This window comes from Felis catus, chromosome E2 (genome assembly GCF_018350175.1).
Source record: "Felis catus isolate Fca126 chromosome E2, F.catus_Fca126_mat1.0, whole genome shotgun sequence".
Lineage (NCBI taxonomy): Eukaryota > Metazoa > Chordata > Mammalia > Carnivora > Felidae > Felis > Felis catus.
The window spans coordinates 3,844,559-3,870,576 of record NC_058382.1 but is presented as its reverse complement, the minus strand read 5'-3'; the positions used below and the strand labels follow the sequence as shown (position 1 = coordinate 3,870,576).

Sequence of the window (26,018 nt, the reverse complement as noted above, 5' to 3'; positions counted from 1 at the left end):
TGTGTGTGATCAGAGGTGGAAACAGTAGACGGTGGCCAAGGCAAGTCTGTGGGTCAGTTTATTGGAGGCAGGGGGGTCAGTCAAAGGCGGGGCTGGCTAGAGTGGGGTAGGGCAGCAGTTTGTCTGGCCCCCGAGAAACCCAGCTGGAGTCCAGGGCCTCATCTGCTTCGAAGCCGAAGTCTTCCTCCACCTTAATCTGGGGGAGAGAGGGGCAGGCATGAGCAGGCCTGGGACCTAGAGAAAGGCCGCTGGCCTCACCATTCTGCCTCCTCAGACAACCTCAGGCACCTCGGGGAGAACCCCAACAGCCCTGCCTTCCCTTCCACCCCTGTTCTCTGATCCTCCTCCTCTGTCCCCACCTGCTCCAGTCCTCCGACCTGCCCCCTACCCAGCCTCCTCCAGGTCTCTCCCAACCTTCTCCATCCTCCTTCCTGCCCCCCTCCTACCCCTCCTTTCTCCAGGTCTCTCTCCTTCCTTTTCCACCCAAGTCCCCACCTGGCTTTTTCCAGCTTTCTCCTTCCCTGCCCATCCCAGCCCCTGCAGCCCAACCTGCTTCCTCCAGCTGCCCCAGCCCTGAGCCTGCATGGGCTGCAGGGCCCGGCTCCCACAGCACTGTCACAAAGCAGGAGCCCTGGTCCCACCTGCACTGGGGCCAGTTCTGGAGTCAGCACAGCTCCGGCTCGGCGTCCATCCCGGGGCCCTCGCCGCCTCTTGCGCCCGCTGGGCCCCTCACCAGGGGTCGGGCTGCTGGGTTCCGGGGGTGCGGGTGTCCTTCGGGGCGGGGACAGCCCCTCCTTCTCTGGGGGCTCGTTCTCCGCGTTGCCAGGGGTGGGAGCATCTGTGCCCTGGCTGCCCTCGTCCTGGTGGGGGGAAGGGGCAGCAGATGAAGGCTGCATCCCATCGCCCAGCCCGCCCGGCCCGCCAGGAGGCCACGCTCACCTCCAGCACGATGGTGAGCTGGCTGGCGCGGTAGTCATCGCCGTAGGCATCCAGCACTCTCATGAGGAACCTGCTCCGGAGAGAGGCCCCCAGGGGCACAGCGTCAGCGTCCGGTGGGTCGGGAAAGGGGTTCGGAGCTCCTAAATCTGAGACCTGAGTGCCTGATACCTGCCCAGCCAGTGGGACCCTGGGCCGCACTAGGTGACCTCTCTTCACTGTTAACTGTCGACAGGATGCAACAACCCTGTGTGGGCGGGTGGCCGTGAGGGTGACCCTGCAGCTAGACAGTGGCGTCTCCTAGTGCTCAGTGTGCGGGCTCAGAGAACATTCCGGCGTCGGCTGAGTTCTTTACCAGGAACCAAAGGGCTAGAGAAAGGTGCAGGGCACTCCTGCTGATGCCGCCTTCTCCGCTTCCGTCTCGGCTTCCAGGCCTTTGGGGTTCTTCTGTTTGTTTAAGCTCTGAATGCTACCTGTGGGCCGGCGCCCGGAGGAGTGTTTATCATGCAGTCTCATGGTGTGTCCACACCAGCTCTGCACCCGTGTTCTCAGTGCTAGGGACACATCGGGGAACCAAACGAAACCCCTGTGCACACTGAGCTCAGTTTTGCAGGGGGACCATCAGCCAATCAACAGAGCAGAGTACGCTGTGGGGCGCCTGGGCGGCTCAGGCCGCTAAGCGTCTCTTTTGATTTCGGCTCCGGTCATGATCTCAGAGTCATGGGATCAAGCCTTGCGTCAGGCTACGTGCTGACAGTGTAGAGAGCCTTCCTGGGATTCTCACTCTTCCTCTCCTCTCCCCCTGGCCCCCTCCACCCCCCCCCCCCCCGCCAGCGCACACGTGCTCTCTCTAAAATAAGAAAAAAAGAGTAAGCTGGAAAAGTAGGGAGGAGAATACAAGGGTACTTGGAAGAGGGATTGAACCTCAAGTGGACGGTGGGGGCCGCCTCACGGAGGCGAGGGAATGGCAGGAAAGCCTTTCTGGCTGAAGGCACAGCGAGTACAGCAGCCCTGAGGCGGGAGCAGGGGGTGCGCTGGGGACTCAGCTGGGAGCCTCTGCAGGGTTTTGAGCAGAGAAGTGACTTGGTCCGTCTTACTTTTTATCTTTTTTTAACTTCTAAAAAAAGTGTTTTTTAAGAATTATGCTAAGACATTCATAACATACGGTTTGCCAGCGGAACCGTTTTTAAGCGTGCAGCTTCGCGGCATTAAGTACATTCACACTGCTGTGCAACCGTCCCACCATCCGACTCCGGGGCTCTCTTCCTCTTCCCAGAAAGGAACCCTGCCCCATTAAACAACCACCATTCTCCTTTCTGCCCCTGTGACCTTGACTGAGTGCCTCGTATATGTGGTATCTTGTCCTTCTGGGACAGGCTTGCTTCCCTAAGCACAATGTCCTCGTGCACGGTGTAGCCTGTGGTGGGATTTCCTTCCTTTTTAAGACTGAATCATACTCTCACGTGCAGACATTTTGTTCCTCTGCTCACCCATACCCAGATGCTTGGGGCCTTCCACATTTAGGCTCTTGTCAATACTGTTAGGATCCTGGGTGTGCACACCTCTGCTAGTGACCTGCTTCCGATTCTTCTGGGGACACGTCTAGAAACGGAATTGCTAGATCTCATGGTAATTCTGTTCTTAAATTTGGGGGAACTGCCTTACCATTTTTACATAGTGGCACTTTTTTTTTTTTTTTCTGAGAGAGTGAGTGCACACAGGGGAGGGGCAGAGAGGGAGGGGGAGAGAGAATCCCAAGCAGGCTCTGCACTGTCAGCACAGAGCCTGATGCAGGGGGTTGATCCCCTGACCCTGGGATCATGACCTGAGCCAAGAGCAAGTTCCCACGCCGCTGGTCCAGGGACCACACTGTGAGAACCACAGGGCTGAGCTCCAGATAGATGGTTCAGACGGTGAACCATCCTGACTGATGTGAATTGTTGAGGAGAGTTTACCAGCTACAGATACCTTCCCAACCTTGTGATGTTGCAGCCACGCAGGCCACCATTGGCTTCGTAAGCTCTCTTGGTTCCACTGTAAAGAGGATGTTGGCTACTGGTGCAGATAGGAAAAGTGGTTCACCCAGGGTGTTGGGACAGGGGACCTGGGAGAGGTTAAGAGGCCAGGGAGAGGGTGGCAGGAATTGGACAAGGAGCCATGTCCCTGGGCCCAGGGTGCTGGCATCCTGGGTCTGTTCTGAGGTTGCAGCAGATGAGGGGGGGACAGAAAGCAGCAGCTGGGAAGGTTCAGTCTCCGACGCGAGCAGACGGGGGGGGGGGACTGGGGGGGTGAGATCAGGGTTAGTTCTGGATGCCTGTGAGGTGACCAGAAGTCACTGTCCAGCGGGTGGACACTGTCCAGAGCTGCAGACAGGATCGAGGGTTGGCAGCGCTTAGGTGGCCTTGCCACGGTGTTACAAGTGTTCCAGAAGTGCACCCAGAAACTTCCCGCACCTGCACCATCCACTGTAGTCACCACTGCCCACCTGCTGCTGTTGGGAAGCACCTGGCATGTGGTGACAGTGACACAGGAACGGACTTTTTGATGTTGCGAATTTTCTATTTCGTTTCAAGGAACTAAGTGTGTCCTGACAGATGTTAAATTTCAACTTTAATGAAGTTTCAGGTGAAGTCGCCACCTGTGGGTATTCAACTGAGACAGGAAGCAGGCTCAGAGTCCCCCAGCAACACTGCCCGAAGCCAAGCCCGCGGCTTCACGCCACGCCCCTTCGTTCTCGCCCCGCCTCTCCTCGCCCCCGGCCCCACCTCTCCCCCGCCAGGCCGACTCCACTCCCGGCCGACTCCACTCCTGGCCGTGGCCAGCGGCAAGCGCTGGGGGCAAGCGCAGCCCGAGAGGTGGCGGAAGCAACAGCGGGGAGCGGAGGCAGGGGGCCCGGCCTGACATGCAAGGGGTTACCTCCGCTCCTGCTGAAGCCTCCGGGTTATCCTCTGCACCTGGTGGAGCCTGTTCAGGACCCGCTCGTTCACCTGCAGGGAGGCAGCAGAGCGCACGGGTCACCGGGACTCCCGTCGCTTACTCCACACGTGCCGTGGCGTGACCCGGGAGCGGCCACACAGCACCCCCCGCCGCCTCTCCTGCCCCTCTCCCTCCATCCCCTCCACTCCCGTGGGCCTCCTTCTGTCCTGGGGGCTCCCCCACACACCTGCACCGCTCCCTCAAGTCTGAGCTCACACATTCCCAGTCAGGGAGTCCACCCAGACCTCCCACTACACTGCACCACCCTCTCCCTGCCCCCCAGAACCTGGGCGCCCAGCCCCTCCTCGGCTCGTTTCCTTCCCACACTCCTCACTGCCTTCTCGCCCACCCACTTTTCTTCTTGCTCACCGTCTGTCTCCCCCACCGGGACATAAGCTCCGAAGGACAGGGACTTGTGCCTGTGTCCCCGTGCCTTGAGCAGAGCCTGGCAGAGGCGGTGCTCCACGCATACTTGCTAATAAATGCGTGACTTTCTGTCATGTCAAGTGTCGGGCAACACCAAACAGGCCAACTTGCTGGAGATTCGGCAGGAGTTGGCTACCTCGGCGCCATCAGAGAGACACAGATGAGCAGGTTCCGCCCCTGGGTCAGAAGATGTGGGCTCGGACCCCAGCCTGCCACTTTGCTGGGTGACCTTGGGCCAGTTCCTTAGAACCTCCCTGAGCCTCAGGTGTTTGCATTTGTAAAAACAGGAATAACACCACCACCTATTCCTAATGGGGAGTGGGGCGGGGAGGTGGGGCTAAGAGCAGAAGCTCAAATGCCAGCTCCATTTAAGCAGACGATTGAGTCCCTGTGGACCCCAGCATGACGTGTTAAACAGGGCTGGGGTCCCCACTGCCAGCTGGGGCAGTGCAGGGGTGGGGCGTGGAGTGGGTGGAGACAGCGGGGAGCCCGGAGATGCCCTGTGCGGAAAGCCTTGGGCGAGCCTGGCACACGGTGGGTGCTCCCCTGTGACACGGTCGCTCTGATGGCACCACCCGGGTACTGAAAAGCCCTGTGAACGCAGGATTCCCGGGATGAAATGTTGTCACTGCTGTTGTGGAATCCCCGAGAGGAGTCCCCAGGGGGAAGAGTAAGAAAGCAGCGGTGGAGGAGGGAGGAAGGTCGGGGTGAGCTGAAGGATGGCGTGGAGGCAACCGCGGTCTAGTTCGAGATGTATGCTGTCTGGTTCGTGTACGTTACACCCGATCTGTCCACAAACCATCTAGTGCACGCCTGCGCGCGCACACATACATAAAACCAAATGGCTCTTCGTGTCCTGTGCACATCCTAGCTGCCGTTGGGCGTACACAGCTTGGGCTTTAGTGCAGCTTCAGGGGGGACGTTTTAGTACACGGGGCTGATTGCTCCCTCCCACTTGCCCTGTGGTCCTCCAACACCTCCTGTCAGAGCACACATCCAGCCAGCCCTGGGTGAACCGAGGTCCTGCTCCAGGCAGCCTGACGCACTCCTCATCCTAAGACGGCTTGAACGCCCACCCGCGGTCTCCATCTGCCGCCTCCTGACCCCCCGCTCCAGCTCAGACCTCGTCCCATCCTGCCCAGGCCACTACACCAGCCGCCCCTCTTCCAGCGCTCCCCATCACCAGTGTGAGGGGTTGGATGGTGTGGGTGGAGTCCTAACTCTCCCAGTACTGCAGAACATGACCTTGGCACATAGGGTCTTCACAGAGGTGTTGGAGTCAAAGGTCACTAAGTGGGCCCTAATCCAACATGACTGTGTCCTTCCAAACGGAAGAAGCTGGGGCACAGAGAGGCACACACAGGAAGAACACCACATGAAGGCAGAGATCCACCGGTCAGGGAACACCATGATTGCCAGCAAGCAAGCCCGCCGCTGCCGTGACCTTGCCCTTCCAGCCTCCATAACTACGGGAGGGTGCATTTCCGTTACTTAGTACCTGGTGACAGGAGGCCTGTGACACTAACACAACCCAGCTCAGTCTTTCAAACACCCAGATCTGACCCTGTTCCTCCCTCCGTTTGAAAACTTTCAGGAGCTCCTCCTCCCTTCAAAACAAAACCAAACCCAAACTTTGTGCCCTGGTGTTCCTGGCCTTTCTAGATCTGGTCCCTGCCAAAGGTGCGTTCCTCATTCTCACCAAGGAAGCTGATGCTGTGATGCTGCGTATAGAACCTGTGTCTGGGGCAGGAGCCATGGGGATGGACAGGAGAAGGATCCAAGTGGGATTGAAGAGGCAGGATGAACAGGACGTGAGAGCCTGATGTGAGGGGTAAGGGGGACTTGAAAAGCCTGATCAGCGGGAGCACCAGAGGCACGTAGGAAACATCAGTGAGCTGATCTGGGTGGTCAGGGTCGCTGGTGAGCACACCGCTCTCCAGGTGCTTTGCATGTACCCGACAGGTAACAGGCGCAGAGCAAACGAACCATGAATGAATAAATGAATGAAAGGTTCATTCAGCTAGGTAAGGAAAGCTGGCATATGGGCAGAGACGGGGAAGGGGTGGTTATTTAGGCCAAGGGGCCCCCAAGCCGGGGAATCGGCACTCACCTACCTGCTCGATCTCCCGGCAGCGCCGACCTAGCGCCTGGTACTTCCTTCGATTTAGTTCTCGCTGGCGCCGCCGCTGTCCCCGGGCGGCCTCTTCCTCCTCATCTCGCTCCCGGAGCCCAGAGCCGCCCAGACCCCCAGACACGAACTCCACTTCTGTCTCCAGCTCGCTCTCCAAGATGTGACCACCGAACAGCGGAGGCAGCGCCAACTCTGAGCCTGGCGGCGCTGAGAACTCCTCAAAGCCCACGGCTGCCATGGTCCTGCAAGGTCAGGGGGCTCAGGGACCCTGAACTCCCGGTCCCCAGCCCCCTCCGGATCCTTCAGATCCTAGAGTCCCACAGGAGTCCGAGCCCCATCCCTTCGTCCCAGGATCCAGACCTCCAGACTCTTGCTCCCCGAGGATCCGAAGGAGTTCAAGCCCCCAGCCCTTCGTCCCAGGATCCAGGAGCCCAGGCTCCCGACCCCTGGTCCTAGGATCCAAAACTCCAGACCGTAGCTTTCTCCCCGCGGATGGCCCAGCACAGACCCTGGTCCCTTAAGAGCGCTAAGCGAAAGCAGTTGCATGAACTACAATACCCATCCACCCTCAGCTAAAAGCGCAGACGGCTGCACGTGCTGCAACCGCAATGTCTCTTGGGAGTCGTAGTTTTATGCAAAGCCACTCACCCCTCTCTCTGTTCCAGTTCCATGTCTGTCTCCCTCTCCGGACGCCGCGGGTCTCAGAACTTCCAACCTCGCAAACCTCCAGGTTAAGTCTTTCGCAAAACTACTTGTCCCATCAGGCTTTACGGCCAAGGCATCCGGGACTTAGCCGCTAGGCCTTCTGGGGGTTGTAGTTCCCTATTTCCGGCTTCACTCCCCACCCCCTCCACCTCCACCCCGAGTCCCGACTTAAAGGCCTTGCTTTCTCGTTGCACTCCTCTCCTAGTCGTCCGAGTTACCCCCGTCTTTATTCTTGTCTCGGCACCTTCTCGCCCGGCTACGGCGATTCTCCGCTTAGCATCCTCAGTCCTCGGCAGGCCGTAAACCGGACAGATCCGTCTCCTCTCGGACTCACCGCTTCTCCGCCTAGCGGCAGGAGCTAATAAAGTTGTTGTTCCAAAGGTAGCCCGGGGCGGGAGCCAATCAGAGCGCAGCTTTGCCGCGACGATGGCGCGAAGCTGAGACGTCATCGGTGAGCGTCAACCGCTGTCGGGAAGCGACTCGCCTAGAAACCGTCTTGCCGGCTGGGAAGAGGTGTGTGCGCTGCGGACGCGGGGAGGGCGGGAGCCCTGATTCCTGGGGCCAGGGGCAGGCGTGCGCAGGGAGGCAGGAGGGTCTCATACGCGCAACTGGACTTCTGAGGCTTGTCCCCAACTGCCGCCTCAGGGGCCAAATCTGTCCCGTGATCCGTTGGGTTTGGCCTGTATTGCGGGGATTTCGGGGGGTTATAGTTTTAAATTATCCACTTAAATGATCGCATGGAAACTTTGAAACAGAGATTCTGCATCAAAGTTCTGAATCTCTTTTGTTGAAGAAAGAGCACCTGACAACATGTTTGGCCGCTTGGCCAGGCGTGTCTGCAGCTGCGCCTCGGCTGCGCGTTTACATTGGCGGTGAGGCCCTCGGTGTCCGAGTCCCGCTGCTCCCGGGGGCCCAGCCCCCAGCGTGCTTCACTCGACACATTACCCATGCAGCCTCTGTTTTTATACTTCCTTCCAGGGACGGCAGTGTAGAAGAGAAGGAAATGAGGAAGGGGGGTTGTTTTATGGAAAGGAAGGAGGAACGGGAAGGAGGAGAGGTGTTTTACGTTAAAAAAAAAAAAAAAAAAAAAAAAAACAGTGGTATTGTATCTTGATGAGTAGTGTTTCCCATTCTTTCCCACCCTCTGGGACTCAAAATACTAATTTTGTCCAGCGCTTGGAGTACGTGAGGAGGCTGCTCATGGCCAGAGGGGACCGGCCTGGGGGCTCTAGACACCTTAGGCCCCACCTGGTTGCCCTGATGTCTAGGGAGATCAATATTTTAGGATATCTGTCACTCTTTTGGGTCCCTACAGTTTTGGGGAGGGGTCTCTGTTATAGGAGAAAAAAGGATCCTAGGAGACGTCCAATCTCAAAGAGAGGATGTGAATTTTTTTTTAAGTCTTAGGTGGTGGCATGAAGGGCGTGCTGTGTCTTGCCCAGTGACGTGAGTGTGAGAAGGGTAGGTGGTGGGAGCTGTGACCGGAGACCACCTGGTTCTGGGAGGTTTGTTCATGGAGTGATTCACTGGGTATTTATTGAGCACCTATTATATGCCAGGCACAGTTAGAAGCTGAAGAACAAAGCAGATGAAAACACCTGTCCTTATGGAGCTTGCTTGCTTGTGGGGTCGATCCAATAAGTACCAGGGCCTTCTTGGGGAGAAGCCCCCTCTCGTTAATGAAGGGGGGACCTCGCTCTCCCTTCCCATAGGTCTCGGCATGTCTCTGGCAGATGAGCTTCTGGCTGACCTTGAGGAAGCGGCGGAAGAGGAGGAAGGAGGAAGCTATGGGGAGGAAGAAGAGGAGCCGGCGATCGAGGATGTGCAGGAGGAGACACAGCTGGATCTTTCCGGGGATTCGGTCAAGAGCATCGCCAAGCTGTGGGACAGCAAGATGGTGAGCGGGCTGTAAATAGGGGCTCCCCGCAGGGGTGATGTGCGCAGTAGCTCTTTTTCCTGAAGAGTTCCGAGTTCCGACTCTCCTGTCTTCCCTGGGCAGTTTGCTGAGATCATGATGAAGATCGAGGAGTATATCAGCAAGCAAGCCAAAGCTTCAGAAGGTAACTTCCCCCTCCCACGTCCCTCCCCTGCCCCGCCCCTTGGTTCCTCTGCTGCTTGTAGCTTTGAAAGTTCGGCTTGCCTCCTTCTCAGACTTTTTGAGAGCCCTCTTTTCTTTTCTTTTCTTTTCTTTTCTTTTCTTTTCTTTTCTTTTCTTTTCTTTTCTTTTTTTTTCTTTTCTTTTCTTTTTTTTCTTTTCTTTTCTTTCCTTTCCTTTCCTTTTCTTTCCTTTCCTTTTTCTTTCTTTCTTTTTTTTTTTTTTTAATATTTATTCATTTACTTTTGAGAGAGAGTGCACAAGCAGGGGAGGGACAGAGAGAGAGAGAAAGAGAGAATCCCAAGCAGGCTCCACACTGTCAGCACAGAGCCTGACACGAGGCTCAATCTCACAAAACTGGGAGATCGTGATCTGAGCCGAAACCAAGAGCCGGACGCTTACCTGACTAAGCCATCCAGGCGCCCCTTTCTTTTTCTTTTGCATCCCAACCCGGTTCCCTTCTCTCCTGAGAATACATTGCATCATGAAGCTGACACTTCTTAAGTTCTTGCCAAGCGCTTACTTGCTGCAGAAGGACTCCCCTCAAGGCTTCTCAAGTGTCAGTGATTCACGTGTCCGGTTAAGGGTTTTGCCACCTCCGTAAACCACTCGTTTCGTTATTTACTTTACATTTTTCTCTAAACCAGCGTGCTTTTTTCCTTCAGTTTACTTAAGAAGGTGGGGTGCCGGGGCGCCTGGGTGGCGCAGTCGGTTAAGCGTCCAACTTCAGCCAGGTCACGATCTCGCGGTCTGTGAGTTCGAGCCCCGCGTCAGGCTCTGGGCTGGTGGCTCGGAGCCTGGAGCCTGCTTCCGATTCTGTGTCTCCTTCTCTCTCTGTCCCTCCCCCATTCATGCTCTGTCTCTCTCTGTCTCAAAAATAAATAAATATTAAAAAAAAAAAAAAAAAGAAGGTGGGGTGCCTGGGTGGCTCAGTCGGTTAAGCGTCTGACTTTGGCTCAGGTCATGATCTTGCGGTCTGTGAGTTTGAGCCCTGCATCAGGCTTTGTACTGACAGCTCAGAGCCTGGAGCCCGCCTCGGATTCTGTGTCTCCCTCTCTCTCTGCCCCTCCCCCACTTGTGCTGTCTCTCTCTGTCTTTCAAAAATAAATAAATGTAACAAAAATTTTTTTTAAAAAGAAAGAGAAGGAACATTACTGCTATTGTGTGTGGAAAACTGGTATCATTCGGTAAGTAGTGAGTGACCCTGCAGCGGGCAGTTATCGGAGCACCAGCTTCCGGGAGTGCTGGGGTGTCTCGAGCGCTCAGCCCAGCTCTGACAGGTTGCTCATGTTGCCGCACGGTCTTCTTGCCAAGGGGGAGCTCTGGGATGGAACTTACTGCTGAAGCGGCCACGGGACGCTGTCAGGCACAGCAGCGGTGTGGTCAGACCTGCTCCCCGCTCTTTGCTTCTTTCCTTTAAAGTTTTCCTGAGGCACTCAGTGGCGGGCCCCTGGAGGCACCGGGTGCCCTGGGGAATCCGCCCAGCTCTCCGCTCTGAGCTCAGGCTCTGGCGGAGCTGACAGGCAGGTCCAGGCAGCTGCTGGTGGGCAGCACCTGCTGGGACGGAGGGGGCTCCGGACGCTGGAGCCGCTGGAGGGGCGGGCTGACCCCAGCTCTGGGGCCAGGGAAGAGCCAGTACCTGAAACGGACTTTGAAGTGTGAATACACACACCAGATGGAGAACAGCGGCCGCGAGCCCTGGGAAGGAGCCGTGTGTGTAGAGCCTCGCTTATCTGCTGTGCTCATGGCGGCAGAAGAAAGTGCCAGATCCTGCAGGGTTTTGAACACCAGGCTAGGGGGCGTCTCCATCTGACGAGCTGTGGGGAGCAGTGAAAGTGACGTGTCGGGTCAGGCTCAGGGTTAAGTCAGACCTGATGTCACCGGGCGTCTAGAGTGGGAGGCGGGCACGGGACATCTCAGCACTGGGTGGCGGTTGTGTCTAATGGATACGCGGGGGTGCCGAGGGAGCAGAGAGGATTCCGGGGTGCCTTCCGAGTCCTAGGGACATAGAGACACTTGAGCCATCAGGGTTAAGAATGTGGATTCTGGGGCCGGATCTCAGCTCTGCCATCTGCTGGCTCTGTGACATCAGGCCATGTCCCTCCGTTTCTTTCTGTGCAACGTTGGTCTAGTTTGACGCCCACACCTCTGGCTGGTTGTGGGTAAGAGGTTAATGCCTGCAAGATGCTTGGGACGGTGGGAGACACACGGTAAGTCCTGTGTGTGTCAGCCGCTGCTCCTGCTGCTGATGGTGATACCTTCACCATCGTTGTTGTGATCGTTGTTGAAACCTGGAGAGGAACGTTTCAGAAACCGATGTGAGGAAGGGATGTACCAGGGGGAGGGAACAGCATATGCAGAGGCCCAGAGGAGAGCAAAGCAGCCCTGGGTGCTCAGGCACTGCAGTCAGCCCTTTGGGGCGTCATGAGAGGGTGGGGCTGGACAGTGCAGAGGCCGGCGGATACCCCGGAGTGGCACCAATGTGCCAGGCGCTGTTCTGGGCACAGGGAGGGGGCAGCCCTGGGAAACAGATGCAGTTCTTGTTCTCCCAGGGCTTCCTGTCTTTTGGGAGCCTCAGACGGCAGTCTGGGGAGCTAGGCCCGTGGCCTCGTGGTGTGGGGAGCCGCCGGAGGGTTAGTTCCAGGGCAAGATGGGGTCGTGACGCCTGGAGGGCGCACTGGAGGGGGAGAGATGGGAGGTTTGCAGACATGCACACCCACCTCCAGGCTTACTCCTCCAGCCCCTCCAGCCACACCCCGTCTCCCCCCAGCTGTGGGAGCCTAGACACATACCCCCAGGCTGTTTTTCCCCCTCACAGTGATGGGACCAGTCGAGGCGGCCCCTGAATACCGGGTCATCGTGGACGCTAACAACCTGACCGTGGAGATCGAGAACGAACTGAGTGAGTGCCCTGAAGGGCGAGCAGAGATGGCCCTGCCTGGCGTCCCTCACGGTCCCCTCCAGTCCCCAAGGAGGGCAGAGGCAGGATCCTGGTCGCCTTCCCCACTGGCCTCTCCAGGGTCCTGCCCCCAGACTCCTCATTTAGTTCAAGGCCAGGTTCGGCTGCTGTAGCAGAGTGGCTTATTTGAGAAGGAAGTGTGTTTTCCTGTGATGTGAGAGTCTGGGTGAGGACCCCAGGCCTAAAGTCGCGGCATCTGGTGTCAGGCCCTTTCTGTCTTGTTGATCTGCCACCTGTGTCAGGGTCCAAGGTGACTGCCCACCTCCACATCCCACCAGCAAAAGAGGAAGGAGGAGGAGGGCACAGTTCTTTAAGGGGTATCCTGGAAATTGCATGTCACTTCAGATCACGTGTCGTAAACCAGAACTAACTCACGTGGCTGCGTGTAGCAGGGAAACGGCGTTTTTGCTGGGTGGCCGTGAGCCCCGCTAAATTCAGGGCTTCGGTCACTAAGGGAAGAGGGGCAGTGGGTGTTGGGGACAGTCAGTGGAGTCCGCCTGCCCCCTCATCAGACACCTCGCCTCTCTGTCCACTTCAGACATCATCCACAAGTTCATCCGGGATAAGTACTCAAAGCGATTCCCCGAACTGGAGTCCCTGGTCCCCAACGCACTGGATTACATCCGCACAGTCAAGGTGAGTGCACCAAAGTGGGGACTCAGGAAGAACTGAGTGATGGGGGGCAGGGCCCTGCCCTTGGACCCCCGGGTCTAAGGGGAAAGGCTCCCCTCAGTCAGCCTTCGGCCACTGGGAACAGAGAGCAGGTGAGTGGCCTGGAGCCACGGCTCCTGAGGGCTCATCTGCCCTCCCCGTTCTCTTGAGGCCAGGAGCTGCTCTAGGCTTCCCAGCAAGAAACGGGTGGAGCCTGGAAGGAATGTTCTCAAGGCTGCTCTGCCCACCTCCAGGCCCACTCCTTCCCTGGGTGGGCCTCCCAAGAAGGGCCGGAGCTGGTTGAGGCCGAGGAAGCAGGGAGGGAGATGAGGGGGTGTGCCCCGTGTCGGCCAGCGCTTCTCTGGCCGTGCTTGGAGCAGGTGGCATTTGAGTGGAGATCTGAAGATTGATGCAGGGGAAGCCATGCAGAGACTTGGGGGAACTTATGAGCACCAAGACCCCAAGGCGGTCGGCGGTGGGGAGACAAAGTTGGTGAGGCCGGATGCCATCTGACCTCCAAGGCTTTGGGCCTTACGGGAAAGCCCTGGGAGGGTCAGGCCCAGGTGGAGGCAGGGACACGGGCGAGGAGGCTCCCTCGTGAGTCCAGGGGAGGAGGATGGTAGGGGGCCGTCCGTGCAGGGAAGCAGCATGGTTGTGTTTGCGCTCCGAGTTGACGTGGGTGGCGGGGCCTCCCTGGGTGGCCGGTTCTGGATCAGCAGTGTGGTGCTGATGCCCTCAGCGGGGAAGTTCTTGGAACTGGTAGGAGGTCCTCTGTGTACAGAGCCCAGCTTTGCCAGTGTCCCCAGAAGAGACCCGGGTGGCTGCATGAGCAGGAGAGGTTCTCGGGCCTCCCTGAGTCTCCGGGCCTCCCCTCTCTTGCCCTCTCGCCCCCAGGAGCTGGGCAACAGCCTGGACAAGTGCAAGAACAACGAGAACCTGCAGCAGATCCTGACCAACGCCACCATCATGGTCGTCAGCGTCACTGCCTCCACCACCCAGGGGTGCGTGCTCAGAGGCGAGGAGTCACCGGGGCCCCCGCAGGCCCATCTAATGGCCGAGGAGGATCTCAGGGTCCCAGTGGGCGGGTGTCTGTCTCAGGAGGACAGCTCATTTCCGTCCCACGCGTGTGGAGTGAGTGTGGGGCCTGGGGGTCCTGAGTGGTGAGGCAGAGGGCCAGCCTGGGTTACAAGCGTTTGTCTCGGGCACGTTCCCCCTCGCTGGGATGAAGGTGTCCGTAAAGGCAGGGACCTGGTTTGGGGCCCTTGGTGCCCGCCTGCCCCTGTGGCATCCGTGCCGTGTCTAAGAGAAGGACGTGTCCTTGGCTCCAGAACAGCCCTGTGGCGTGGAGACCTCCCTCGGGCTGCACTTCTTTTGACTGAATAAATGCTGACCGAGCACCAGGCACTGTTCTGAGGACAGAGATAGAGAACTCAGCAAAGCAGCTCCTGTCTGGGGAGAGGCAGGTGTACATGCAGGTCACAGGCTGGAGGGCGAGTGTCAGAGTGCAGACAGGTGCCGAGTGGCCTGGGGCGCAAGAGGAGGGGCACCTCTCCAGACTGGGGCAGGTGGCTTCCTGGAGGAGGTGATGACTCAGCCTCATGCAGGGGCCAGGGTCTCTAGTGGGAGAACGCTGGGCTCTTAGCTCGCCACTGGGGGGAGCAGCCTTGACCCTCAGCCCACTGGGCTTTGATTGTAGGGGCCTAGGGCGGGCTCCATGGTCCCTTGTCTGTGCGCCATAAGCGCGACAGGGCAACTGAGGGAGGGAGGGGTATGGCCCGGTTTGGTTGCCGGCTCGCAGCTCTGTGGCCGCCGGGTCCCTTCGCCGTCCTGCCCTTGGGTCCCCTCTGTAAAGTGACAGTGATGACAGCCCACCTTTGTGGTTTCCTTCAGCAAATACTAGCTCAGCACCTTCCGTGTGCCAGGGTGTGCTGGGCACGCTGCTGAGAATCTGGGGTGGGGTGCCCTTGGGGGGGCTGCTGTCTAGCGCCAGAGGTGGACGGGAGGCTCGGTGGATCGCAGCTGGTGATGGTGCCCGAGGGAAGCAGCAGGGCAGGAACCTTGGTGCTCGGCGAGGCTGAGGCCTGGAGGATGAGGAGGGGCCGGCCGGGGCACGTGGGCAAGGGCCCGGCCCAGGCTGACAAGCGGTGCTGACTGAAAACCTAGGATTCCCAGCAGCCCTCGCTTCCAGGCTAATAGCACTTACAGTAGCCCTGAGGCCGCACACATGCATCCACACATATATGTTGTGCCTACGCATGTATATGTGCACACACACGTGTGTGCACATATGCCATACCCACACACGTATATGTACACATGCGTGCATGCACGTGTATGTGCTGTGTCTATGTGCGTATATGTGCACGTGTGCGTGCACATACATATGCTGCACCTACACATGTATATGTGCACAATGTGCATGCATGCATATATGCTGTGTGTACATGTGCACACGTGTGCGTGCGCGTGTATATGCTGTGCCTACATGTGTATGCGCGCGCACGTACGTGCATGCATACATGTCATACCTACGCATGTACGTGTGCACCCATATATGCGTGCGTGCATGTATATATGTGCACATGTGCACGCATGCATATATGCTGTGGCTACACGTGTATAGGTGCAAACGTGCGTGCATGCATATACGCTATGCGTACATGTGCACGTGTGCACACACGTGCGTGTGCGCATGAGCACACAGCCAGAAGGACAGGGCTCCCGTGCCCGTCAGGTAGGGTACCCAGGAGGGGCCGGGTCCGTCCCAGCCACATCCCTAAGTCCCGAACCACCACAGGCAGCAGCTGTCGGAGGAGGAGCTGGAGCGGCTCGAGGAGGCCTGTGACATGGCACTGGAGCTAAACGCCTCCAAGCACCGCATCTACGAGTACGTGGAGTCTCGGATGTCCTTCATCGCGCCCAACCTCTCCATCATCATCGGGGCGTCCACAGCCGCAAAGATCATGGGTGAGGTCCTGGGGCAGAGTGGGGGCAAAGGGCCGACCTTGGACAGTGTGATCATGGAGAAGCCACACCCCTCGTGTATGAAACGGGGCATCTGGCCCAGGGCCCCAGTGCCCTGTTCTCTCCCTGTCATCCCTCCTGGAGATCACAGAGGTCGGCCAGCCTGCTTGTCCTGCAGACCCGCAGAAAGAATGGTGGCCCTGAGGAGGGCTGGCCTGACCAGCCCGGAGGAGGTGGTGTGGCTGCTGGGGACCCCAGCACTGCTCGGCCAGCACGTCCCGGCAGCTCCCGGCTCCGCACAGACCCCTGGGCTGCCCAGCATAGGCGGTGTGAGCCATCAGGACCACGGTTTCATCCATGAGATGGGGACAGCAGTCCTGATGACGGGTTGGGACTGAAGGGTGGGCCTCCTCAGACTCCCTGCGGTCTCCGAGCAGGCGCCCCCTCAGGCTCCTAGCCCCTTCAGCTGAGGGGCTCTCTGGGGACCTGGGTGGAGCAGCTGTGTGCTAGGTTGCTCGGCTGCCATAACAAAGTAGCACAGGCGGGGGCGGCAGGCAGTGGGGGCCTTAAAAACCAAGGTTCGTTGTCACGGGGTCCTGGAGGCTGGGAGGCCAGAAGGCGGGAGCAGCGTGTTGGCAGGCTGGGTTCTCGGCTTGCAGGGGGCCGTCTGCCCAACTGGCCTCTCCTCTGCGCGTCTGTGTTGTCCTCTCTTCTTGTGGGGACACCGGTCGTGCTGGGTCAGGGCCCATCCAGTGATGTCATTCCCCCTGAATCCCCTCTTTCGTGGCCTCGTCTCCAAACACAGCCACATTCTGAGGTCGTGGGCGTGGGGCTTCGACACAGGAATTTGGGGGGAGACGGTTCAGCTCCTAGCGCAGCCTGGAGTGGCAGGTGTGTGCGGGGCTGTGGTGGTTTTGGGGCGAGATCACCTCAGGTGTGGATCCTGCCTCCCCCTCACTGACCTCCCATCTTCACGTGCCTCAGTTTCCCCAGTGGTGATTGACGGTGTGCCACTTGCCTGTGACTTCCGGGCTGAAATCAAGGTGTCGGCCGGCTTCTGCATTGCTTTATGGAGGTTCTAGGAGGAAGGAGTGGAAGGAGTCCGCTTCCGGGCCTTTCCTGGCCTCCAGAGGCTGCCTGCACCCTTGGCTCCGGGTTTTCCCCATGTAAAGTCTCCTGTCTCCCATCCCTGTGACTCTCTGCCTCTCCCTTCAGCTTACAAGGACCCTTGTGCTTCATAGAATCCTCCCCTCCCTCCCGCCCCTCTCAAAGTCCTTAACTGTGTCTGCAAAGTCCCTTCGGTCCTATAAGGCAGCACGAAGGTTCTGGGGACTCTGATGTCAGCTTCTGGGCGGGGGGCGCTCTGCTCACTTGCGAGTTACCATGCCTTGATCGCTTACCTAATCCTTAAAGACACCTAGTGCGGAGCCTGGCACACAGCAGTCCCCCGTGAAAGGTAAACGTTTTTATCTGCAGCTTCTCTGCGCTGGGCCTGGAGACAAGCCCACGGGAGCCCAGGGGTGACTGATACCAGGCCCCGTCATCAGAGCGTCCCCAGCCTGGTGGCCGCTGTTCTAACACAGAGCAGGGGCTGTGCAGCTCTGTAGACTCTGGGGGCTCCCGTTGGGCCGCCTCCGCACTGTGCACCCTCAGGCAGGTGGTTTCACCTCTCTGGGCCTCCTCTGAGTCCTCCCTCCGAAGCGGGACCCATCAGCCCTCCCTAGCAGGGCCAGCTCGGGAACTCAACCAGACGCTCAGGTTAAGGCGCTAAGTGTGCGGTGAGCCCCCAAACAAGTGCCGTGTTTCCTTTGACCTCCTCCCTCCCTCTCTCCTGCCGCAGGGGTGGCTGGGGGCCTGACCAACCTCTCCAAGATGCCCGCCTGCAACATCATGCTGCTTGGGGCCCAGCGCAAGACGCTGTCTGGCTTCTCGTCCACCTCTGTGCTGCCCCACACTGGCTACATCTACCACAGCGACATCGTGCAGTCTCTGCCCCCGGTGAGCCGCCCCGACACGTGGTCCCCGTGGAATCTTCTGCTGTGGCAGAAGCAGCCTTGTCCGGGGGGCAGTGTGAGCCTCAGCAACTTGCCCCTCTGCTCCCCGGTTCCCACTGGTCACAGCTGACAACAGTGGTCAGGAGCTCGGTCGACAGGGTCACATGGAGCGTAAGAACAAGGGCCCTGGAGCAGATGTGCTGGGCTTGGGATTAACGACGGGGCAAGAGATGTGAGCTCTGTGTCTCAGTCTCCCTGTCTGTAAAATGGGGGGGATAGAACCTGCTTCCCAGGGTTGTGATGAGGACTCTTATGTATGCAACACTTTCAGGTCACGCTTGCACATAAGAAGCAACATAAGCATTAGCTTGTGAGGTGCAGGGGTCCCCAAACCACCCCCAGCTTCAATAACCCACTAGAGGGAGGTACAGACTCACTGAGCTGACGCACTTGAATTGTGGTTTGTCACGAAAGGACAGACTCCCAGCAGCCAAGGGAGGAAGTGGGTGGGGTCGGAGCCAGAAGTAGCAGCCACGGCACTTCCAGACCTCCTCTCCCCGTTGCCCACGTCGCTCCCGGCCTCCACACGTGACAGCGTGCGGGGGAACCGCCACCAGGGAAGCCCCACTGAGTCTCCAAGTTGGGAGTCTTCTCTGGGGTTGAGTTGTGTAGACCTGACTGGGTAGCCCAGGTGGCTGATCTGGGTTCCAGGTCGACTGAGATCCTGTAACCCAGACACCCCCCTGAGCGTCTCACATGGTTGGTCTCTGCCTTGTCCAAGGTCCCAGGCCCACAAAGGTTACCTCCCAGAGCTGAGGGCCAGGCCGGAACTCTTAGGCCACTGCCAACGTTGTTATCGTTATTCATCGGGACGTGGCTGTGGGCTTACGTGCGCCATCTTGGTGCATCTCAGATCGTGGGCCACCTGCCTTTCGTGGCACAGGACACAATTTTCTGATGCACAGATGCATGTGTTCTATTGCAATCACTTTCTTTTTAGTGTGTGACAGTCTTCCACTGCAGTAACATAGATGTCTGTGCAAAGGGGCTCAAGTTTTTGAAAAGTGGGCTGAAAGAAAACAGCAACGATGAGAGTTTTTTTTTTTTTTTTTTTTTTTTTCAACGTTTATTTATTTTTGGGACAGAGACAGAGCATGAACGGGGGAGGGGCAGAGAGACAGGGAGACACAGAATCGGAAACAGGCTCCAGGCTCCGAGCCATCAGCCCAGAGCCCGACGCGGGGCTCGAACTCACGGACCGCGAGATCGTGACCTGGCTGAAGTCGGACGCTTAACCGACTGCGCCACCCAGGCGCCCCAGCAATGATGATAGTTTGTTGTGGTAACACATTATTACAGGTTTTCACAGTAACGCGTGGCAGGGACGGTGAAGTGCTGGTGGGCAGAGGGTGAGCCCTGGTGCCTGTGGTTTCTGAAATGCTCAGGGCTCTCAAACGAATTCTCTCACTGACGCTGCCCCTTCCTGCCGCTCCAGGATCTCCGACGGAAAGCGGCCCGGCTGGTGGCCGCCAAGTGCACGCTGGCAGCCCGCGTGGACAGTTTCCACGAGAGCACAGAGGGGAAGGTGAGGCACAGGCGGGCGTCTGTGTGGGTCTGTGGTGTGTCCTGTGTCCTGGTGGGGAGGCACCATCAGGGGACCCAGCACACACGAGCACTGTTCTAAGTGTGTGGAGGGGGGTGTGTCGTGTATTAGTGTCGTCGTCCAGCCCTGTGGGTCAGAAGTCCGCCGAGGGTCCCGCTGTGCTGAGATCCAGGTGCTGGCACAGTGTTCCCTCTGGAGGCTCTTGGGGAGGATCCGCCCCCTGCCTTTCCCAGCTTCTGGAGGCGCCTGCTGCCCGGGGCTCGCAGCCCTCCTCCGTCCACACTGCTGGCAGCGTGGCGTCTTCTGTCTCTCCCTGACTCGAGGCCTGTCTCCACGGGTCCTCCTCTGACTCCTTTAAGGAAGCGGTGATGACGTGGGGCCCACGCTGGCCATCTAGATCGTCTCCCGTCTTCACATCTCTCACGTGATCACACCCACAAAGTTCCATCCGGAGCGGAGACAAGGATGTGGACACCCTGGTGGGGCGGTTTTGCCTGCTGCACCGGGACCTGTCACCATCCAGACCGTCATTCAGTTCGCCTCTGTGTTCCTCAGCAGACCCGCTCTGTGAAAGGGGATGTGTTTTGTGTCTTGTGCACTGGCGTCCAGACACCCAGCCTGGCACAGCGTTCAGGGTTGTGATCTCCCTCCTTTCTCTCTTCCTCTCAACCGCTGGTCGAGATGCTGGGGGTACCGCAGTGAGCCGCTCAGACCAAAGCCCTGTGTGCGCATGCACGTTCTGGTTGGGGGCAGGGCGAGGGGGCCAGGGACATCTGTGTTGTGTCCAGGGGTGCCGTGTCACTGCTGAGTAGGGGTCAAAGGGTGCCGGGCTGGTGGGGGAGGTGGGCGCTGTTTAACCAGGATGTCGGGGGCGGGGGGCTTCTCTGAAGAGGTGAAGGTGTAACGCACGTACACCTGGGTCACGCTAGCAAGCAGCTCCCGTGAGTGCCTGGGGGAAGAGACCCAAGAGGAGGGAGCGGCCAGTGCGCAGGCCCCAGCCTGGCGGTGGGGCGGGGTGGGTCCTGCAGAGACCTCGCTGCGGCAGAGGTGCTGGAGGGGGGTGGCATTTGGGGTCTCTCTGAAGGAAGAGCTTGCTGGGAGAGAAAGCACGGAGGTGAGGCTCCCAGGTGACCCCACTTGCAGAGGCTGGGGCCAAAGGCTGGGGAGGAGGCGCGGGCCTGGGGTTGGCTGTGTTGCATTTGAGGGGCTGCCTGCACCCCCATCGAGGAGACAGTTGTGTGTGTAGTGCAGTGAGGAGTCTGGGCCCGAGAGCGGACGGGTCCCCCAGGCCCTGATGGGACCCTCGCGCCCTCCCCAGGTGGGCTACGAGCTGAAGGACGAGATCGAGCGGAAGTTTGACAAGTGGCAGGAGCCACCCCCTGTGAAGCAGGTAAAGCCGCTGCCTGCGCCCCTGGACGGGCAGCGCAAGAAGCGAGGCGGCCGCAGGTGGGTCCCGAGGCCTGGGGTCAGGGGGAGGGCAAAGGAAGGGGCTCACCCCCCAGCTGACCCCTGGTGCCCATCCCCAGGTACCGCAAGATGAAGGAGCGGCTGGGGCTGACCGAGATCCGGAAGCAGGCCAACCGCATGAGCTTTGGAGAGGTCAGAACCCTGACCCAGACACTTCGCCCTTTCCCACTGCGGGGCCTCAGGGGTCGTCTTTGTCACAAGTGCTGTCCCTCTGTCCCCTGCCACGTTTCTCCTCTCTGCTGGGGCACTACGCCCACCTCCAGTCTCTCCCCCACATCCATGCACCCCTACACAGCACTCTGTGCCGGCCCTACCCCCCCCTGCCCCCCGCCCTTCCGTACATGTCCTTCCCCTGGCTTCACCTCTGCCACTCTCTTCTCTGAGCATCGCCCTGCTGGTCCTGCAAGAACTAGCTCGAGTGTCCTTTGGTCTGCGAGCCCGGCTTCAGTTGTTGACGTGGTGCACGCGCGTGTGCGTGCACACACGGCCCCTCTCGGGGGTCATCTTGGCCCCGCAGGCACCTGAATCAGGTGAATGCCTGGGTGTCTAGCTGACGGGGGATGGCTAACTCCGGGATGCCTTCTCCTCCCACCAGATCGAGGAGGACGCCTACCAGGAGGACCTGGGCTTCAGCCTGGGCCATCTGGGCAAATCAGGCAGCGGGCGGGTACGGCAGACACAGGTGAACGAGGCCACCAAAGCCAGGATCTCCAAGACACTGCAGGTACAGACCAGGCCTGGGCGGGTCCAGGGGTGAGGGGGCACCGGTGGGCAAGTCCGGGGCAAGCCCAGACGTCCCCTGCCCCCACCTCCCCACAGCGGACACTGCAGAAGCAGAGTGTGGTGTACGGAGGGAAGTCCACCATCCGCGACCGTTCCTCAGGGACAGCCTCCAGTGTGGCCTTCACCCCACTCCAGGTACTGGACACCGGAGTCAGGCGGCTCCACTCCCAGCTTTCCCAGCAGCCCTGGGCTTCAGCCTCTTCTCCTGTGAGACAGGCACACGATCGAGCTCCTCACGGGGCTGGTGTGGACGGGGCATCAGTGAAGCCCCTGGAGGGCATGGCCCCCCGGTGCTCAAGTTAGCAGGGACAGAAGGGACACGGTCCTGCCAGCAAGCCCAGGCTGGCTTTAGACTCAGGCTGTGGGCGACCCTGTGACCTCGAGCGGGCTCAGCCCCTCCTTGAGGTGCTGGGTGGTTGGGACAACCGCAGGCCCTCCTAAGAAGGTTCATAGCTGGCTGGGAGGGTGAGGTCCCAGCCCGGCCAGTGCACAGGATGGAGCCACTGCGTCCGTCCCTTCCTTGGCTTACGCGCCCACAAAAGAGGGCTGGTGTGTCCCACGGCATCGAACAGAACAGCTTTCCTCTGTCAGCAAGGGTCTGCTGAGCACCTAAGTCCCCTGCACCGTTGGAAGGGCCGGGGGTAAAACCACAGACACCAGGCAGTAAGCCTTGCCTTTGTGGACCTTATGGGGTGGCAGGTCAGGTAGGTAAGATACACAGCCTGTCGGAAAGTGGAAAGTGCATGGAGAAGAGGGGGCGAGGGGTCAAGTTGGAGGCCACCAGGGAGGCCTCAGCCGCAAGGTGAGGATTACCGTGTGGAGGATGCTGGGAAAAGTGCCAGCCACTGTGGGGCCCCCAGCGCGGGTCACTGTCCCTACCGGGGTTGGTGTGATTCGCACCATGGCGGCAGGGGAGCCGCTTCACTCTGTGACTCAGTTTCCTTACTCAGGAACCAAACCGGGTTGGCTGTTCTGAAACTGTGTTTTTAAAATCACCTGGAGGACCTGTTAAATATTCAGATGCCCAGGTCCTCCTTTGGGGCGGGGGCAGTTTGGTGACTGGCAAACTGTCCTCATCACCTGGAGCCCCAGGACCGTTGAGAAGGGCTCCCTGACATTTCATGATCCTCTCACTGGGCCGGGAGGCGGGGTGGGGGGGAACCTGTCAGCGGCCAGCCCAGCTCCCCACCCCATCGTCACCTCCCCCGCCTGCCCAGGGCCTGGAGATTGTGAACCCGCAAGCAGCCGAGAAGAAGGTGGCCGAGGCCAACCAGAAGTATTTCTCCAGCATGGCCGAGTTCCTCAAGGTCAAGGGCGAGAAGAGCGGCATCATGTCCACCTGAGGGACTGTACCCAGGTGGCTGCCCCTGAAGCTACGGGCCCTGCCCTTCTGAAGGGACCCGGGTCAGGATCGGGCTGGGAGTGTCCCTCAGCAGCCCCGTGCCAGGACTGTCCGAGGAGGCATGGGAGGAGCCGGCCCCCTGAGCGCCAAGACGGCCTCCCCATCTTGGGGGATAGAGCCAGTCTTCATCACGCTTCATCTTTTTTACCTAGAAAGGGAGATACTTTTGGAAAAAGTGCAATTAAAAGCACATTATCAGGTTCTGTTCCTGGGGAGTGATCATTTGTCAAACACCTGCACGACTGGGGGAGTCCGCTGTGGGGCTTGGGGGACAAAGCTGGGGCTCCCGATCCAGGTGGTGTCTGGGCCCCACCCTGGCCCTTTGCTTCCCTGTCCTGGATTCCAGGAAGAGCAGAGCCCTCTCCGTCTCCAGACCACTTGGAGAACGTCCATTGTTTTGATGCTCCCAAGTGATATGGCTGCCCAAAGCCCCAGCCCTGAAAACAGGCCAGCCGGGGTGGCTGTGGGGTCTCAGGTGTGCAGGCCTCCATGCCACAGGTCCCTCGTGAGGACGCGAAGGACGCCCAGGACCTGCTCGGTGTTAGGCTTCCTGTCAGGGTCCAGTGTGTGGTGTGGTGAGCCAAGCCCCGATGGGACCGAGCACACAGGCTCCCTGCTGGCAGGGACTCAGTGCTGTCAGAGTTCCTGCCAGCTCAGCAAGTGGAGCCCCCAGGCTGTCTTGGAACCGGGGCTCAGCCAAGGTCTCCTTCACTTTGGCTGAGGGGCACGTGGCCTATAGGCAGGTGGGGACAACGCTGGCAGCAGAAGCAGTCCCAGGAGCTACCCTGCAAGAGCTAATTCAGGAAGAGCCCCACACGGGGGCCGTTTGCTGTGCTCTGGAGCCGGGCTCCACAGAGTGCCAGAGCCTGGTCACTGACGCGTGAGGGCAGTGCCCCTCTTAGTTACCCAGGAGGTGGGTGCACAGCCCGCCCTGCACCTGTGCCCACCTTCCCCCCTCCATCTCTCGCTCTCTCCCTGGGGCTCTAGCCGGCTGGGTCCTAGCTGAGATCTCCCTTCCTGTTCCTCTCTCTGGGCCGCCCCCCATCACACTTGTTCTAAGTGTGTCTCAGTTCAGGGCTCAGTCTGTGGACCTTAGCAGCTCTCTGAGTCTCCTCTCTCACATCAGAGTCTACATCACCCCGGGGGATCCTTCTAGTGGCTGGCCAAATTACCTAGGTCGCTTAGCTGTGTCCCCACGTTTATCCTGGAGTCTTTAGATGAGCCTTGTTTAGAAGTGACAGCCTTTGCTGATCTCTGCTGATGGGTCTGCCCGGGGGAGGGCGCTCTGCCCGCCCTCTTCAGAGCCTCCACCTCCGTGACCAGAGTCAAGAAAGAATCGGCATCACCTGGTGCAGCAGTCCTGCATAGTCTTAGAACAGAGATGCCCAAAACTGAACATGCTTGAGAATTACCTGGATGGCTTGTTAAAACCAGGGTTTCAGGGCCCAGAGTTTCTGATTCAGTTGGTCTATGGGGGAGCTAAAAAATGTGCATTTCTAATAAGTTCCCAGGTGATGTTTATGCTGCTGGTCCAGGTACGTCACTGAGAACCCACTGCTCCATAAAATTCTCTGTTAGATTAGCTGCATGTTGGAATCATCTGAGCAGATTTAAAAATTACTATCTGGTTCATATCCTCGAAAATTCAGATTTCATTCATTTAGGGTAAGCCCTGAGTGTCTGGCTTTTTTTTTCCAAGCCACCCAGGTGATTCTAATTGCAGCTGAGTTTGAGAACCACTGATCTGAATCCTTGCTACTCAAAAGTGCCAAGTGTGGACCATCAGCATCACGTGGAAACTTGTCAAAAACCAGAATCTGGGATCTCCTGAACCAGAATCTGCATTTTAGCAAGTCTTCAAATGGTTCCCAAGACCTCTGAGAGGCCCTGCTCCATCCAAGGGCCACACTTTGAAGAGCGAAGCTCTTGATGAATGACTCTCAAACCCCAGTAAGCATGGGAATCACCCAGGGAAGTGTGTAAAAGCGCAGATCTCTAGGCTTCACTCCTCAGGTCCGTGTGGGCCTAAGACCACTGCATTTTTAGTCATCTCCCCTTGTCAGATGATTCAGATGCGGCTCTTAATTGCATCTTCCTTGGGTTTATCTTTTTTATGTATTGACTATGTGACCCGGAGCAAATACCTCGTGGGTGGTTCGGGTACCACTGCCTACCGAGTCGTCAACCACACTTCATCCTTCGTATTCATTCAGCAAACAAGTCACTGTACTTCTGCGAATGCAAACCCCGGAAGGGCAAACTGGAATTATCGTGGAAACGACGGTAGAAGTGCAAAAGTGGATCCTGCACGCGAGGTCGGCAAGTCTTCGCCGCTGGAGCGCAGAGCAGAGAGCGGGAGAGGACGGGGTAGCCCCCTCTGTCCCTTCTGCAGCGTACCCACAACACCGAGGAAGCGGGCTGCGGAGGACAGTGCCCCACAGTAACCGCACAACTAGGCCGAGGCAGGACAGAAACGCCATGCCCCTGCCATGGGTATGCGAGGTGCCAGTGACTTGGGGCACTGGCCACTGCTTCCTTCCCTCCGTTCACCGTACAGAGACTCAGAGATATGCCCAACAGACACTTGCAGGAAGACGACGCAGCTGGGACACAAGGGATGCGGAAGGATGTGTCCAGGAGTCGACGCTGCCTGCTACGCCCCGTTTCACACGCCTCAGGGGCGGGTACCAACCCCCTCTCGGCGTTGCACGATACGCTGGGGCGAATGGCAACGGCCAGGGCCAACGAGGGGAAGGGGGTGGGCCCTCTTGCCCAGCTCCTCCCCGGTGGCCCCAGGGCTGTTTTGAGTGGCAGACGGCTCCAGCTCGGCCCCTGCTTGAAGGTACCTGTCTCTCTCTCATTAGGTGCTCGGCCTTTAACGCCCACGCTCCATGCCTTCCTCCGCTTTCCCCGCCTACTTCCGGAG

At 58.8% G+C, this 26,018-nt stretch overlaps 2 protein-coding genes across 4 annotated transcripts; one reads left to right on the top strand and one right to left on the bottom strand.

The window, feature by feature from the left end:
* Positions 1-34: 34 nt before the first annotated feature.
* Positions 35-7,532, bottom strand: TFPT (TCF3 fusion partner). Of its 3 annotated transcripts, none has more exons than XM_011289614.3 (6): positions 7,118-7,532; positions 6,453-6,711; positions 3,853-3,923; positions 940-1,009; positions 642-860; positions 35-196 (listed from the first exon to the last, which is right to left on the bottom strand). In XM_011289614.3, exons 1-6 carry the CDS (start codon positions 7,138-7,140, stop codon positions 77-79), a joined length of 762 nt encoding a protein of 253 aa, XP_011287916.1. In that variant the 5' UTR covers positions 7,141-7,532; the 3' UTR covers positions 35-76. The 3 variants fall into 3 exon arrangements, with proteins under 3 accessions (XP_011287916.1, XP_019674721.1, XP_044901832.1); XM_019819162.3 differs by lacking the exon at positions 7,118-7,532 and adding an exon at positions 6,830-7,065; XM_045045897.1 differs by lacking the exons at positions 6,453-6,711; positions 7,118-7,532 and adding an exon at positions 4,282-4,515.
* A 22-nt stretch (positions 7,533-7,554) lies between these two features.
* On the top strand, positions 7,555-23,299 carry PRPF31 (pre-mRNA processing factor 31). The gene is made up of 14 exons (XM_003997437.6): positions 7,555-7,687; positions 8,887-9,071; positions 9,174-9,234; positions 12,088-12,171; positions 12,767-12,864; positions 13,774-13,880; positions 15,677-15,846; positions 17,684-17,841; positions 19,333-19,422; positions 20,759-20,886; positions 20,967-21,039; positions 21,503-21,631; positions 21,727-21,825; positions 22,908-23,299. Exons 2-14 carry the CDS (start codon positions 8,895-8,897, stop codon positions 23,031-23,033), a joined length of 1,500 nt encoding a protein of 499 aa, XP_003997486.1. The 5' UTR covers positions 7,555-7,687; positions 8,887-8,894; the 3' UTR covers positions 23,034-23,299.
* The last annotated feature ends 2,719 nt before the right edge of the window (positions 23,300-26,018 follow it).